General features: G+C 40.4%; 1 protein-coding gene across 4 annotated transcripts in view; it reads left to right on the top strand.

The window, feature by feature from the left end:
- Positions 1–253: 253 nt before the first annotated feature.
- Positions 254–14,130, top strand: part of SGCG (sarcoglycan gamma) — a 119,500-nt gene continuing 105,623 nt past the window's right edge. The window contains exons 1-2 of one of the 4 annotated variants that reach the window (XM_080662310.1): positions 290–421; positions 1,573–1,756. In XM_080662310.1, the coding sequence (XP_080518436.1) occupies positions 1,670–1,756 (87 nt within the window). In that variant the 5' untranslated portion in view covers positions 290–421; positions 1,573–1,669. Of the gene's footprint in view, positions 422–1,572; positions 1,757–14,130 lie in introns of all 4 variants that reach the window. The other 3 variants (XM_080662311.1, XM_080662309.1, XM_080662312.1) reach the window with 3 other exon arrangements.

Below are 14,130 nucleotides of genomic sequence, written 5' to 3'. Positions count from 1 at the left end.
GTTAATTTGAACTGATTTTTCTCAACATTAGATTCCATTGGAAACTATCTAAGAAGCTTTGTGCTATTCATTTGAGTTAAAGTTTACTTTAGAAAGTTGTCTAATATAATTATGATTCAGGGTTTAAATGTTGGTTTTGTAAGATTTTTTTTTTTTTTTGGCATACTTAGAGCTATGTCCTGGAACTGGTGCCCAAACAATGTTAAGCTGGTATGAGCTGTTTATGTCATTGAGTAAAATTAGATACACGCCTGCTGCTAATAGGAGGAGATGAAACATGAGACAGGCCAAACACTTGAGAGCGTTTTCTTCCAGGCATAATTGGTGAAGCCTGAATCGTTCACTCTCCTTCTGCAATTGATGGAAATGTTTGAAACATTCTGTCTTTGGTAGAGCTTGAACTGGTTGCAAGCAATCTAAGGTAAGCAATCATTTTTCACTTGTATTTTATATAATTCCAATGTACAATTAAAAACCAAATAGAGGCGAGGCTTCTTGATTTTTTTCCCTCAATAGGTGACATAATAATTAATAAATTGAATTTAAAATCTTGATTAAGTTCATTTCAACTGATTATTAAGCATCAACAAAATGTGGTTAACTTTTATTTAATCTCATTTAAGTTATTCTGATTACTAATATACTATGCATTTTAGTATAATTTATATTCCTAATATTTTAATTTGTAGAATACCATGATAGCATATTTATATATTATCAAGCATTAAATTGTATACTGTGGTTAATCTAGATAAGGTATTGTCTTTAAGATCACCTATTCCTAATTCTACTCTTAAATTTTTTGATGAAATTACATTGGCTTTACATTTTGTCTATAGTTTTGTTATAGACATTAAAAACAGACTAATATTAATGAGGACAAAAGTCATTTGATAAATTGGAAATAAGCAAAACACCAACTTCAGCTTCCTAACTATTCTTGGAATGAAAGAAGGATGATGATTTCTCCCCCAAATCTGGAAAGAAATAAAATGTTGTTCATAATATATATCTCAAAAAAGTAAATGTAAGTAGGGTAAAAGATAAACTTGTGCCATGCTGTGGCTTACTAAAATTGTCAGTTCTTTCTTTGTGTTCCCTAAGTTAATATGGGGCAATCCAAAAACAAGTTTTTAAAGGAAGACATACAGAAAGATAATAAGGGAAAATATAACTCAACTGGCTGAAAGATTTGTCAGCAGGATGAGTAACTTACTAGTACAAAATGAACTACAAAATGCACTATGTTTATCTTTTGCTTATTTTCTTGGGAACATTTTGTGGAGATAGGTACAAAGAGGCACACTTATGAAGTTTCAAAACTAATGGCTCAAGTTGGTGTTGGTTTTATAGGTTCTAGAATTTATCTAAGGTTTTCTTTGAAACTCAAATGAAAAAGTTTCCAAAAGATGTTGACTAAGCTTGCAGCTGAAATGCTGAAATTAATATTGCTCCATATTGTCCTTTAAAAAATATACTTTTATTTATTAAATTAAATTTATATTGTGTCATATATGAAAATCAAATAATAATGGAAAATTATGATTTGGTTTAATCTTGAATACTTTGTAGGACCTGTGGTTCTCCTCTGCTCCCTGTTCTAATCGGCTTATTGCAGGCCCTTGCTGCTTCTCAACTAAGTCCACCATTGCTGTGGCTTCCTAGTAAGATGGAAAAAACTACAATCTTGAGTATGATTTTTCTACTTTCCCATTTCTTCAGAGCCTGCCTCAGTCCTCAGAACCTGCTTCTACTAGTATGTTTCTGTCTATCCTTCCTTCCTCCTCTTCTTTTTAGCCTGGTCAGCACTTGTCTAGCTTTATCATTCTGTGGAACCACCACAGAGACTGATAATTCTATGATGTTTTCACAAGTATTGAAGAATTACCCCCATATATTTACCATTTCAGACTCAAACTTCATTTTTAATTTTACATGTTATTATGCTATAGATAATTTTATGGGAAAATCGATACAGGAGTATTTAGTAAATTTAATAATTTGCAAATATATCAAGATTTCTCTCAAAATCCCTCAAACTCTCAGCATAACTTCAGTATAACTGTTGTGCAGTGTATCACTGATGAGAATTGAGACCAGGGATTTCAAGGAGGTCTCTCTTATGCCCAAAGGGATTTGTGCATCAGCCTAAAGCAGTAGGGATCCATTTGAATATTTACAACACAAAAATAGCATGAATTTATTTTTGGACAGTCAGGTTGCCATGGAGAGTGGATTAGGGGCATCAGAGGAGGGAGACAGGAAGAGGTGTAAAAAGTCAAAAAATTGTCTCAGGTGAGGACTGGGAAATGGAACACAAGAGAGAAGTAGGAGGAAGTCATCGCCATGAAGATGGGCACCTTAAAACCTAACCTCACCTTTGTGACTTTTAACTCTATTGTAAACATTCTCAATTAGTTTTACTTGTGAAACATCTGAAAAGCATGAAGAGGAAGTGATTACAACTTTAGGCTGTGGAGTCAGACTGCCACTTTCTAGCTATATGACTTTGTGTGAATTAATTGCTCTCTGTCTCAGTTTCCTCATTTGTAAAAAGGAGGATAATGAGTATCTACCTCCTAAGGTTATTTTATTGTGAGTATCAAATTCAGTTCTCCCAGTCCTCTGAAACTTTTAAAAAACTGTCAAAGCAATCAGAAAATTGCACATACATTGCATTTGATAAGAAAACTAATTATGTATACTTCAAGAATTTACTTTTGTTTTAAATCTTTTATATAGAGACTTGCAAATAAAAAAGAAGCTCAGCTTGGTTGATAAATGTAAATAAGTTTTTTCTTAAAATTTGCTTTCAATTTTGTGTGAGTATTTTTCATAGTTAGGATTTAGTTTAATATTATTTTTAGGGACTGGGAAAATTGAGGTTTTGAGGGACGGAAAGGGGGATTATAGTTGGTTTGACTGAAAATTTCAGCTTTAATTATAAAACTCCAAAGACTTAATAAACTAGATGACAGGCCTTTTGTGACTTGCACCAACATGGAAACAAACCACCCTGAAACCACACTTGTTTTTTTTCCTCCCCTGTAGGTTGGTCATAAGGGACACCCCTCCATGGCCAGAGGATAAGATAGGGGAGAGGTGTCAGAGAATTAGTGGTGGGTGACATGGAACTATGGGTCATCTCAATATGCATATTTTTATTGTTGACAGTATTACAAATGTCCCTCATTTTCCTCCCTTTTGCCTTCCTCCACCAGCCCCCATCACTCCCCAGGCCTTCACTACATTATTGTTTGTATTGCTATGTATATATGTTCTTTGGTTAATTTCTTCTCTTCTAACCCACCCCTCTTCCATCTGAGGCCTTTTAGTCATTTTTTTATCCATGCTTCTGTTTCTTTTTTGTTCATCAGTTTAGTTTATTCATTAGATTCCACAAAATAAGTGAGATCATGTGATATTGGTCTTTCTCTTAGCATAACAATCTTCAGGTCTATCCATGCTGTTGCAAAGGGTAGGAGATCCTTATATTTTTTTTACAGTTGCATAGTATTCCATTGTGTAAATATACCACAGCATTTAAAAAAATCTTTATTGTTGAGAGTATTAAAGATGTACCCCCTTTTCCCTCCATTGCTCCACTCCATCCAGATCCCACCCTGCCCCAGGCCTTCATCACCCTATTGTCTGTGTCCATGGGTTATGCATATAAGATCTTTAGCTAATCTCATCCTGCCCTCTTCCCCCTTACCTCTAAGATTTGTTTGTCATTTCTGCCGGCCCCGGCATCTTCAGGACTTGTGCATGGGCACTTCTTATTCATGTCTACAAAAATTCCCTGCCTTGGTGAAAACTGTAGGGGAAAAGGCCTTCCTGGGTGGGCTCAAGCCCTGCCTAAGGTGCTGAGGAACCAGGGTGGGGAGCACCCACCACCGCCCTTGCAGAGCCAACCTCTGGACCTCAGGGTACTCTCCAGTAATGTAACTGCAATGTCCCCGTTTGCCTTCAGAAATTAGTTGTAAGTTACTTCCGATGTGAAACCATACCCTCAGACATTTCCATTGCAGTTTCTAAAGATTTTAAACAAAACCCATTTACCTCCCTAACCTGGTCAGAAGTTTCTACCCAATGGAAGAGGTTTGCTGGGCAGCATCGGCCAAATATCACCCCCCATTTCCAATCACTTGGCTGGGGGCAAGGGAAGTTCCAAGGCTATAGGTGTGTGTGTATGGGATCACTCCATGGGGGTGCAGGCCCTTTGGAGGCTGACACCCCAGGCTGCCGCTGGGAGGGGATAGCTCTGGGGGGAGCGGCTGCCTCCCAGGCCTACACCCCCCCAGCTGCAGATGGGAGCTGATCACTGGGGGGAGGGATAGGCGGCGTGGGCGACTCCCAGGCCCACAGCCCAGGCTGTGGCTAGGAGCGGATCATGCCGGAAGGGAGGATGGGAGGGGGGGGGCGCGGGTGGGGCCGCGTCTGGCAGCGGATCGTGCCAGGGGTGCGCCGGGCTGCATGCTGCCTGCTCTCAGAGGCAGCCCTCCCTGGGACTGGGGGACTCTGGCGGGTCTGAGAGGACTGGGCGCCGCCATCTTGTGTCTATGGGCGCTGCCATTTTTGTCACGGAGTGATGGTTAATTTGCATATTACTCTTTTATTAGATAGGATAGGTCCTTATTTTTGCCTATTTTATTCTTTGTGCTTATGTTTCTCTTTATTTTTCTTCTTATTACAGCATTCACTTCAACATTTCTTGCAATGCTGGTTTGGTGGTATTAAACTCCTTTATCTTTTTTTTTTTTTTGGTCTTAGAAGCTCTTAATTTCTCCATCTGTTTTGAATGATAGCCTTGCTGCATAGAGTAGTCTTTGTTTCAGATCCTTGCTTTTTATTACCTTGAATACTTCCTGCCATTCCCTTCTGGCCTTTAAAATTTCTGTCGAGAAATCAGCTGACAGCCTTATGGGAGCTCTTTTCTAGGTAACAACTTACTTTTCCCTTGCTGCCTTTAAGATTCTCTCATTGTCTTTAAATTTTGGCATTTTAATTATGATGTGTCTGTGCATAGGTCTCTTTGGGTTCTTCTTGCTTGGGACTCTGTACTTCCTGAACTTGTGTCACCTTTTTCTTCACCAGGTTACCGAGGTTTTCTGACATTATTTCTTCAAATACATTCTCTATCCCTTGCTCACTTACTTCTCCTTCTGGCATTTGTAGGATGCAGATATTGTTACATTTCATGTTGTACTGTGGCTCCCTTAAACTGTCCTTCTGTTTCTTGCTCTTTGTTTGTTTGTTTGTCTTTTGGTTCTCTGATTCAGTAATTTTTTTCTATCCTGTCTTCTAATTTGCTGCTCTAATCCTCAGCTACCTTGTCTTCAAAATTGCTGATTGATTTTCTGCTTCGTTCAACATTCTATGTATTACTTCTAGTGTATTCTTTATTTTTGTCTGGTTCTTTTTTTTTTACCGTTTCTGTGTTCTCTTTTATATTTGCTATCTCTTTGTTGATGTTCTCATTAAGTTCCTTGAATGTCCTTATAACCACTTTTAAATCTGTATTTCTGTTAAATTGTTTGCCTCTATTTTATTTAGCTTTTTTTTTCTGAAGGTTCCTCCTGTTCTTTCATTTGGTGCTGTATTTTTGCATCCCCATTTTGGCTGCCTCTTTGTGTTTGTTTCTTTAAAAAAAAATATTTATTGTTTGAGAGTATTACAGATGTTCCCCCTTTTCCACCATTGTCCCTCTCCATATGGTTCCAGCCCCACACCATTGTCTGTGTCCAGAGGTAATGCATATATATATATATATATATCTTTGTTTAATCTCTTCCCACCCCCTCTTCTCTCTGAGAATCATCATCCTGTTCTATTTCCGTGCTTCTGATTCTATTTTATTTACCAGTTTATTCTGTTCATTATATTTCTTATTCATTTATTTTGATTTACAGATTCAGTTGTTGATAGATACATATTTATTGCCTTTTCATTGTTCATATTTTCTTCTCTTCTTCTTCCTCCTCCTCCTCCTCCTCCTCTTCCTTTTCCTCTTCTTCTTTCTCTTCTTAAAGAATACCTTTCAAAATTTCATGTAATACTGGTTTGGTGGTGATGAACTCCTTTAGCTTCTTATTGTCTGTGAAACTCTTTATCTGACCTTCAGTTCTAAATGATAGCTTTGCTGGATAGAGTAATCTTGGGTGTAGGTCCTTGCTTTTCATCACTTTGAATATTTCTTTCCTCTCCCTTCTTGCTTGCAAAATTTCTGTTGAGAAATCAGCTGACAGTTATATGGGTACTTCCTTGTAGGTAACTGCTTTTTTTCTTACTGCTTTTAAGATTCTCTCTCTCTCTGCCTTTAACCCTTGAATTTTAATTATGATGTGTCTTAGCCTCCCCAGTCATCTGAGCTGGGCACTCTAGGTGTGCCTCTTTGGGTTCCTTTTGTTTGGGATGCCCTGTGATTCTTGGACTTGTAAGTCAATTTATTTCACTAGGTAGGGAAGTTTTCTGTCACATTTCTTCAAGTAGGTTTTTAATATATTGCTCTGTCCCTTCTCCTGGCACCCCCATAATGTGAATGTTGGTTTGCTTGAAGTTGTCCCAGAGGCTCCCTACAATATCTTTATTTTTTTAATTCTTTTTTCTATTTGCTCTTCTGATTGGGTGTTTTTTGCTTCCTCATATATCAAATCATTGATTCGATTCTCAGAATCCTCTACTCTACTGGTGAATCCCTGGATATCATTCTTTGTTTCAGTCAGTGAATGCTTAATTTCTGACTAGTCCTTTTCCATTTGTTTTGGCATTTTCACTAAGATCCTTGAAAGTCTCATGAAGTTCCTTGAAGGTCTCATGAAGATTCTAGAGTAACATTATAACTGTAGTTTTGAAGTCTATATTCATAGTTTGCTTTCTTCTATTTATTTCATTTGTGACATGTTTCTTTGTCTCTGCATTTTAGCTGCTTCCCAGTGTTTGTTTCTATGTATTGAGTAGAGCTGTTAAGAGTGGCCTTGTGTAGTATGTGTCCTATAGGGCCCAGTGACTTAGCCTCACAAGTCATCTGAGCTGGGAACTCTAGGTGATCCCCTGTGTGGGCTGTGTGCACAGTCTTGTTGTAGTTGAGATTTGATTACTGTTGGAGTCACTGGGAGGAATTGACCTCCAGGCCAATTGGCTGTAAGGACTGGCTGCAACATCAGTGAAAGAGCTGCTGTGTAGGAGACACCCCTATGGGGCAGGACTTGCTTCAGTGAGGCTTTGGTGTTCACTTGTCTGCCCCTTGATAATGTCTCTTATGGATGTATAGAGTTGTAATCTGGTATGGCCCAATGCTGATCACTGGGTGCACTGGCTCTAGGGTCTCCAGGGAGATGTAAAGTCAGCCACTGCCTGAGGCCACCTGGCAGAAGCTGCAGAGAGATCTGAATATTCCTCCTATTTGTATTGTGGTTGGAAGTGCCCAGTCAAGTCCCAGCTGTGAAGCAAGGCAGGCTGGTGCTAGTGCCAGGCCTTGGGCCTTTTACTGATAGCTTTGGGGATCCCTAATCCAGCTTCAGCTTGTTTAAGAGATTTTAACAAAATCTGAAGCCTGAGCAAGGACAGGCCATTCATATACAAAAGCTGTTGCACACAGGTTCGGTGGGACTGCAAATTGGATGGAGCGGGGTCTCTGGGAATCACCAGGATGGAGCAAACAGAAATGGCTGCCTGTCAGCCCTGCCACTGGGGAGGGAGTTCCCAGTGTAGGAACAATAACACCTGAAAGTACCTCTGTCTGGAAGAAAGCCACCACTGAGTTCCTGCCCAGATGCCAGACAATCCAGTTCCTCCCCATATGTGTCTGGGTCTCCCAATGCCTCCTGGTGCTGGAGCACAGAGGAAGTGAGTTGAAGTAAGTTCATGCCTGACCCTTTAAGAGAGATACCTGGCTCTCTAGCAGCCTCCATGTCACAGACTCCAATCCCCACTGGTTTTTACAGCCTGTAGTTACGGGGACAACTCTGAGAGCTTGGGTTTGGAGTCTAGTGTGAGGCTGGGACACCTTACTCCTTATGTGGGGGCCTCCACAGAGATGATCTCCCTCCTGATTAAAACACTGGCACACGTGGTTGCTGGTCCAGCCCGGTCCGCACCTCTTCCCCTCCTACCAGTCTCAATGTGCTTTCTTCTTTACTTCTCTAGTTGTAGGACTTCATTCAGCCAGCTTTCAGGTTGATGGTTGTTCTATATTTTAGTTGTAATTTTGATGTAGTTTTGGGAAGCAATAAGTACAAGCATTTACCTATGCAGCCATCTTTGTTCAAGACCTGTGTTTGTTTCTATGTATTAGGTAGATTTACTATGTCTCGTGGTCTTGGTAAGATGGCCTCTTGGAAGGGACTCTGGTACAGATCAATTTTATATGCTGCCTGTGACTGGCCCTGAGCAATCTGTTTGAAACTACAAATCAACCCACACTTTGTGGCTACCTTGGCTAGGCCTGTGTGTGCACAGAACCAAGCTGCACACCAAGGCCAGATTCCACCAGCAAAAGTCCCAAGGCACACAAAGATATGCCTCCATCTGCCTCTGCCTGCCAGCTGCCTGTTAGGTTCAATCACTGAAAGAGCCTCTGGCAGTACTTGAGTTGCATGAGGAAGGTTCTCAGTGAGTAGTGTTCACTAGCTTGATACAGGTTCAAACTTGGTGCTAGTGCTAAAACTGAGGCCACTCAGCAAAATCCCAGGCGATACCAAATCTAGTTACCACCTGCCAGGTGCCTGCAGACCCTTTTAGTGTGACAGAGTCTCAGGGTGTCATCAGAATGTGGCCAGCAGAGTTTATCAAGCCCAAACAAACCAAGAGTTGGCTGTGTGAAGAGAGGGCTCTACATCTTGTCTGTCATGCAAGGCAAAAATGGCCCCATCTTAGAGCCACACAATTTAGTCTGTCCTGGATTCTGCCAGGAGCCCAATTTGAACAGGCTGAGCCTCTGGAGTTTGGGAAGGTGCGGCTACTGGATCTTCTCCAAGGAAGTGCTGGTCAGGTGTGACAGAAGGTGAGAGGAGTGGCCCCTGCCCCAGAGCCACAGAACTCAGTCTGTCAAGATTCTTCTCAGACCTCCTCATTTAGGGATAGGCCACCAGGAGTCAGGAGGGTGGGGCCACTCCAAGCCTAGAGGGTGAATCTAGCAGATCTCAGTTTAACAGGATTGTGAGGGAAATGACTGCTGCCTCACAGTCACACACCTCAGGTACTGCACACCCTTAGTCTTCCAGAACTTCTTTCCCCAACCCAGACAATTGACTTCTCAGCAGGGAGTGGGCTCTGCAGGGTGGGATGACAGGGAAAACAGGGGGTGGGGCTATTACATTCCCCCAGAGTGATGCCATAAGGAAGGCCATGCTCTATCCAGGAAAGATGGCATATGCAGTGTGGGAGAGGGACTCAGCACAAAGGTCCTGGTGGCTGTCCCTTCGGCTCTCTCCCCAAAGCCACCAACCCCAGTCTCATTTTACATGACTCTAGTTTGCTCTGCCAGAACACAGGGTGAGTGGCTGTGAAGAGATTTTTGTGTTGGCTTTTAAGAGGGTGCCTGGGCCTCTTATATCTCTCTGGCAGAGAGAGTCAATGCTGACTTTCGCAGCCAGATGTTATATGGGCATCTCTTCCCAGCTCTGGTGCTCTGGACTGTGGAGCCCAGTGTGGGGTTTATATCCCATGCTTTAAAGGGGAACCTTTGCTGTTGATATATCCCTTTTGAATCTCAGCTACCAATTTGTGTCTCTGCCCTTCCTAGCAGTCTCTAGGTAGCTTTTTTTTTTTTTTTGTAAATTCTTGGTTATAAGACTTCTTTTCAGTTAGTCCGCAGTAGGTTATGCAGGTTGATTGGTCTATATTTTAGTTGTAACTCCAGACTGGCCATTTAGTAGTCTGTAAACAGCTTTGAAGACCAAGGTAAGAGTTTTAAAGATTTGGGTTTAAAAAATTGCTGTAGAAATAATAAAGGTATTGTTCCAGCAAAGAAGGTGCACAGATGTGGGATGACTCATAAACTAAGTAAAGCACATTCGCTAGGTTCCTCGTCCCTAGTAGAACCACAGCTGATTATATTACAGAATCTTCGCAGTAAACAACTGACTAATCACACTAACCATATTCCATTTTGAGTGGGTTTCAACTTACTATTTGTAAACAGTTGAAGAAGCTCTGAAGTAACTAAATCTCAATGTATTTTATTGCTTGTTGTAAATTTAAATAACATTATCTGAGTATTTTCCATTCAACATTTGTATTTAATTTATTCAGCGAATATTTATCAAGCACATACTATGTGTCAGGTACTCTTCTTGGAGCTGGAGATACAACAAATAACAAAACAGTTTGGTGTTTATATGAGATGCAGTGACCATTTACAATAAAATAAGTAAAATTTATAGTATGCCATGTGGTGTTAAACGCTATGGCAAAGAATAAAGCAGGAAGGAGCATAGAGAGATATGCTATTGTGTAAGTGGGGTATCATGTATATATATAAAAGGCTAATATGCAAAGTGTCCCCTCGGGAGTTTGACCGGGAGACCGGGAGTTTGATTGCTCGCTATGACGTGTACTGACCACCAAGGGGTGGCACGAAATGAAGGGAGGGTCTGGCCAGCAGCTGGGGAAGGGAGGCCCTGGCCAGCAGTCTAAAGTCCCTGATCAGCCCTGATCGCTGGCCAGGCCTAGGGACCCTACCCATGCACGAATTTTGTGTACCAGGCCTCTAGTTATATAAATAAGATGGTAAGGGAGAGCTCTATTGATAAATGATCTTTGAGCAGAGTTGAGTAATGTAAAGGGGGATCCATGCAGTTATCTGGGATATGACCTTCTAGGTAGAGAGGGAATTTTAACTACGAAGTTCCTGAGGTAGTTACACTTGGAGTATATGTGGATAAGACCAGTGTGACTGGAGAAAAAGGAATAAGGGGAGAGTGACCACAAAAGAAGACAGGATGTGCCCTGCCAGTTAAGGTAGGGATTGGGGATTTTACTCTAAGTGAAATAGAAATCCATAGGATGTTTTCAGGTTCTATGGAGTTGTCATTTAGTGAGATGGGAAAAATTTAACAAGGAGCAGGTTGGGGAGTGAGGTCACAGTTTGGGACATATGAAGTATAAGATTCCCAAATGGGTATAGAAGTCTGTGCTAGGAATATAGACTAGTAAGTCCTCAGCTTAAAGAGGCCTCCACAACTAGGGGTAAATACATAGAAAAAGGAGAACTCTAAGGGCTGAGCCTGGGGCAGGGAGGTGAGGAGGAAGCAGCAAATGAGGATGAGAAGTAGCAGCCATTTCAGTGAAAAGAAAGCCAAGTGGGGTTTCTGGAAACGAAGCAAAAACACTGTTTCAAGAGTAGGCAATGACTATTTTGGCGGATGCTGACCCTAGATCATGTGAGTGCACATTTTCTTTAGCAACATGGAGGTCATTGCTGAGCTTTCAAGAGCAAGTTCAATGGAGTGGTAGTTGTGAAAGCTTATTTGGAATTGGGTTCTAGAGAAAACAGAGAACCCAGAACTAGAGAGACAGAGAAGTGTACTCAACTCACTGGAGATTTGATCTAAAAAAAGAATGGAGAAATGGGGCTGGAACTTCAGGTATTTGTGAGGCACCTGCTGGTGCAGAGGTACATGGGGGTAAAAACATAGTCACTGTCCTCAGTGGACCACTGGCTGGCGACTTGCCCCTTTTAAGACATTTTCTAACATTGTAGTTTATCCTCACTAACATTAATTCAATGTTTAAAATATTATTAGTCCTCTTCCCAGCATTTCTTTCTGAAAATACTTTAACACAAATAGCATATTTTATTTTTCTCTACTTAGCCTGCGTCCCATTAGGGGTTAGCTCAGGGGTGGGCAAACTTTTTGACTCGAGGGCCACAATGGGTTCTTAAACTGGACCAGAGGGCCGGAACAAAAGCATGGATGGAGTGTTTGTGTGAACTAATATAAATTCAAAGTAAAGGAGCGGAGGGGAGAGCAAGAGAACCGGATAGAACAGCCAGATCTGGCCCGCGGGCCGTAGTTTGCCCAAGGCTGGGTTAGCTCCTTATCTACAACTGCTGTTTAAGAGTGCTGGACTTAGATGATGAGTACTGAATCTTTTCTTAATGGCTTAATCATGTTCATAAATCATAGAACATTTTATTCAATACCCCAGAGAACTTACACAATCTATTTAGCTCCAGAGAAGGCTTCTTTGAGGAGATGACAGGTGAGCAGCTACTGGAAGATAAGAAGGAGCAAGCAGTGTTTTAGGTGGAGATAAGGTCCAGGTGAGAGTTAACCCAATCTATTAAAGAGTAGATGGAGAACTGTGAACAAAAGACAGATGGTAGTAAAGGAAGCTGAAGACTTAAGCAAAGGCCCTTGTGTAGGGTCTGGTAGGTGATGGAGAAGTTTGGATATTCAGTGTGGAGAAAAACTATTGGAAAGTTTGAAACAATTGCATGATAGGAGCTTACATTTTACATGTTGCTACTGAGTAGATAATGATTACTAGAGGGGAAAAAACGAGGGAAGGCTTTGCAGTAGTGCAGAAGAGAGAGTTCCTGCTGGTTTGAAGTTGTGTGATAGCAATGGAAATGGAGAGGAGTAGACAGATTTGTGACATATGTTGAAGAACCAGTTGATAAGAACTTCTTGTGCGGGACTTGAAGAGAAAAGAGAAGGAAGGATGACTTCTGTGACTCTGATGGCAGTAACTGTGAGGATGATAGTGTGAACGTTCTCATATAAGGAAGACTGAACAAGTGCAAAGAGATGAATCAATAAATAATGCCCATATGATATCTTTAAACATTTAGGTTTTGCATAACATAGATGTTCAGTTCTGAGTATTTAAAAATACTGTGTTATGAACAGCACAATTTTACTGAATCGATTAGAATCCGGGAAAATGCCTATTGCTAAAATGGAAAGAGATTTACATAATTACTTTAGAACATGATTTATTTTAAATAAAGATAGCTCCAAAACATTCCTAAAAATACATGCATAACTTTTGCACACACACACACACACACACACACACACACACACGCACGCACACACACACCTAAGAGGAGAATATTTTATATTCTAATTCATCATTTTACCACATTTACAAGCAGAAAAGTCTTCATAATTTCCAATCTTAATTTTATATATTAAAACAACTTTCTTTTTTTCTTTGCATAAAGGGGAAATGAGTAATTTTAAAAAAAATCTCTGCATAGAGTTGAAATTGTTACTAAAACACCCACTTTAAATAAGAAATATTTGTAAACATTTATATGCATACATGTTTTGATCTTTCTGGAAGTAAGTCAATACTTGGAAACTTAATTATAGACCAAAGTTAGTGTGGTAAGTATCTTATAATGAGCCTTTTTAATTCTGAGTAAGTTGGTAGCTGAAAAAAAAAGAGAATTTAATTATTTGACAAAAAAATTGAATAATTAAATTTATTTATTTATTTATTTATTTATTTATTTATTTATTTATTTATTGTTAATACTCACCCGAGGGTGTTTTTTCCATTGAATTTTAGAGTGAATGGAAGGGGGAGATGGTGGGAAGGGAAGAGAGAAAAACATTGATGTGAGAGAGATACATCAATTGATGGTTTCCTGCATGTGCACCTACCAGGGCCAGGGACCAAACCCACAACCCAGGTATGTGCCATTGACCAGGAATTGAACCCAAGACCCTTCGGTCTATGGGCTGATACTCTAACAACTGAGCCATACCAACCATGGCTGGATTCCATTTTTTTAATTAATTTTTTTATTGTCTAAAGTTTTACATATGTCTCCTTTTCCCCCAATTGACACCCCGCCCCCAGCCATTCCCACCCCGGGCAAGCCCCCACCGCCTCAAGTGTCTGTGTCCATTGGTTATGCTAATATGCATGCATTCAAGTCCTTTGGTTGCTCTCTAATCCCTCCTTCCCTGTCATTTGTCTCTGGATCTAATTTTGTTCATCAAATTATGTTTATCGTTATGTCCCACATATGAGTGAGATCATACGATATTTACCTTTCTCTGACTGGCTTATTTCGCTTAGCATAATGCTCTCCAGTTCCATCCATGCTGTTGCAAATGGCAAAAGTTCCTTCTTTTTTATAGCAGCATAGTGTTCCATTGTGCAGATGTA

Source organism: Plecotus auritus (assembly GCF_963455305.1).
Source record: "Plecotus auritus genome assembly, chromosome: 3".
Taxonomy (NCBI): domain Eukaryota; kingdom Metazoa; phylum Chordata; class Mammalia; order Chiroptera; family Vespertilionidae; genus Plecotus; species Plecotus auritus.
The sequence above is the reverse complement of the archived record's forward strand: the minus strand, read 5'-3'. Positions and strand labels throughout refer to the sequence as shown.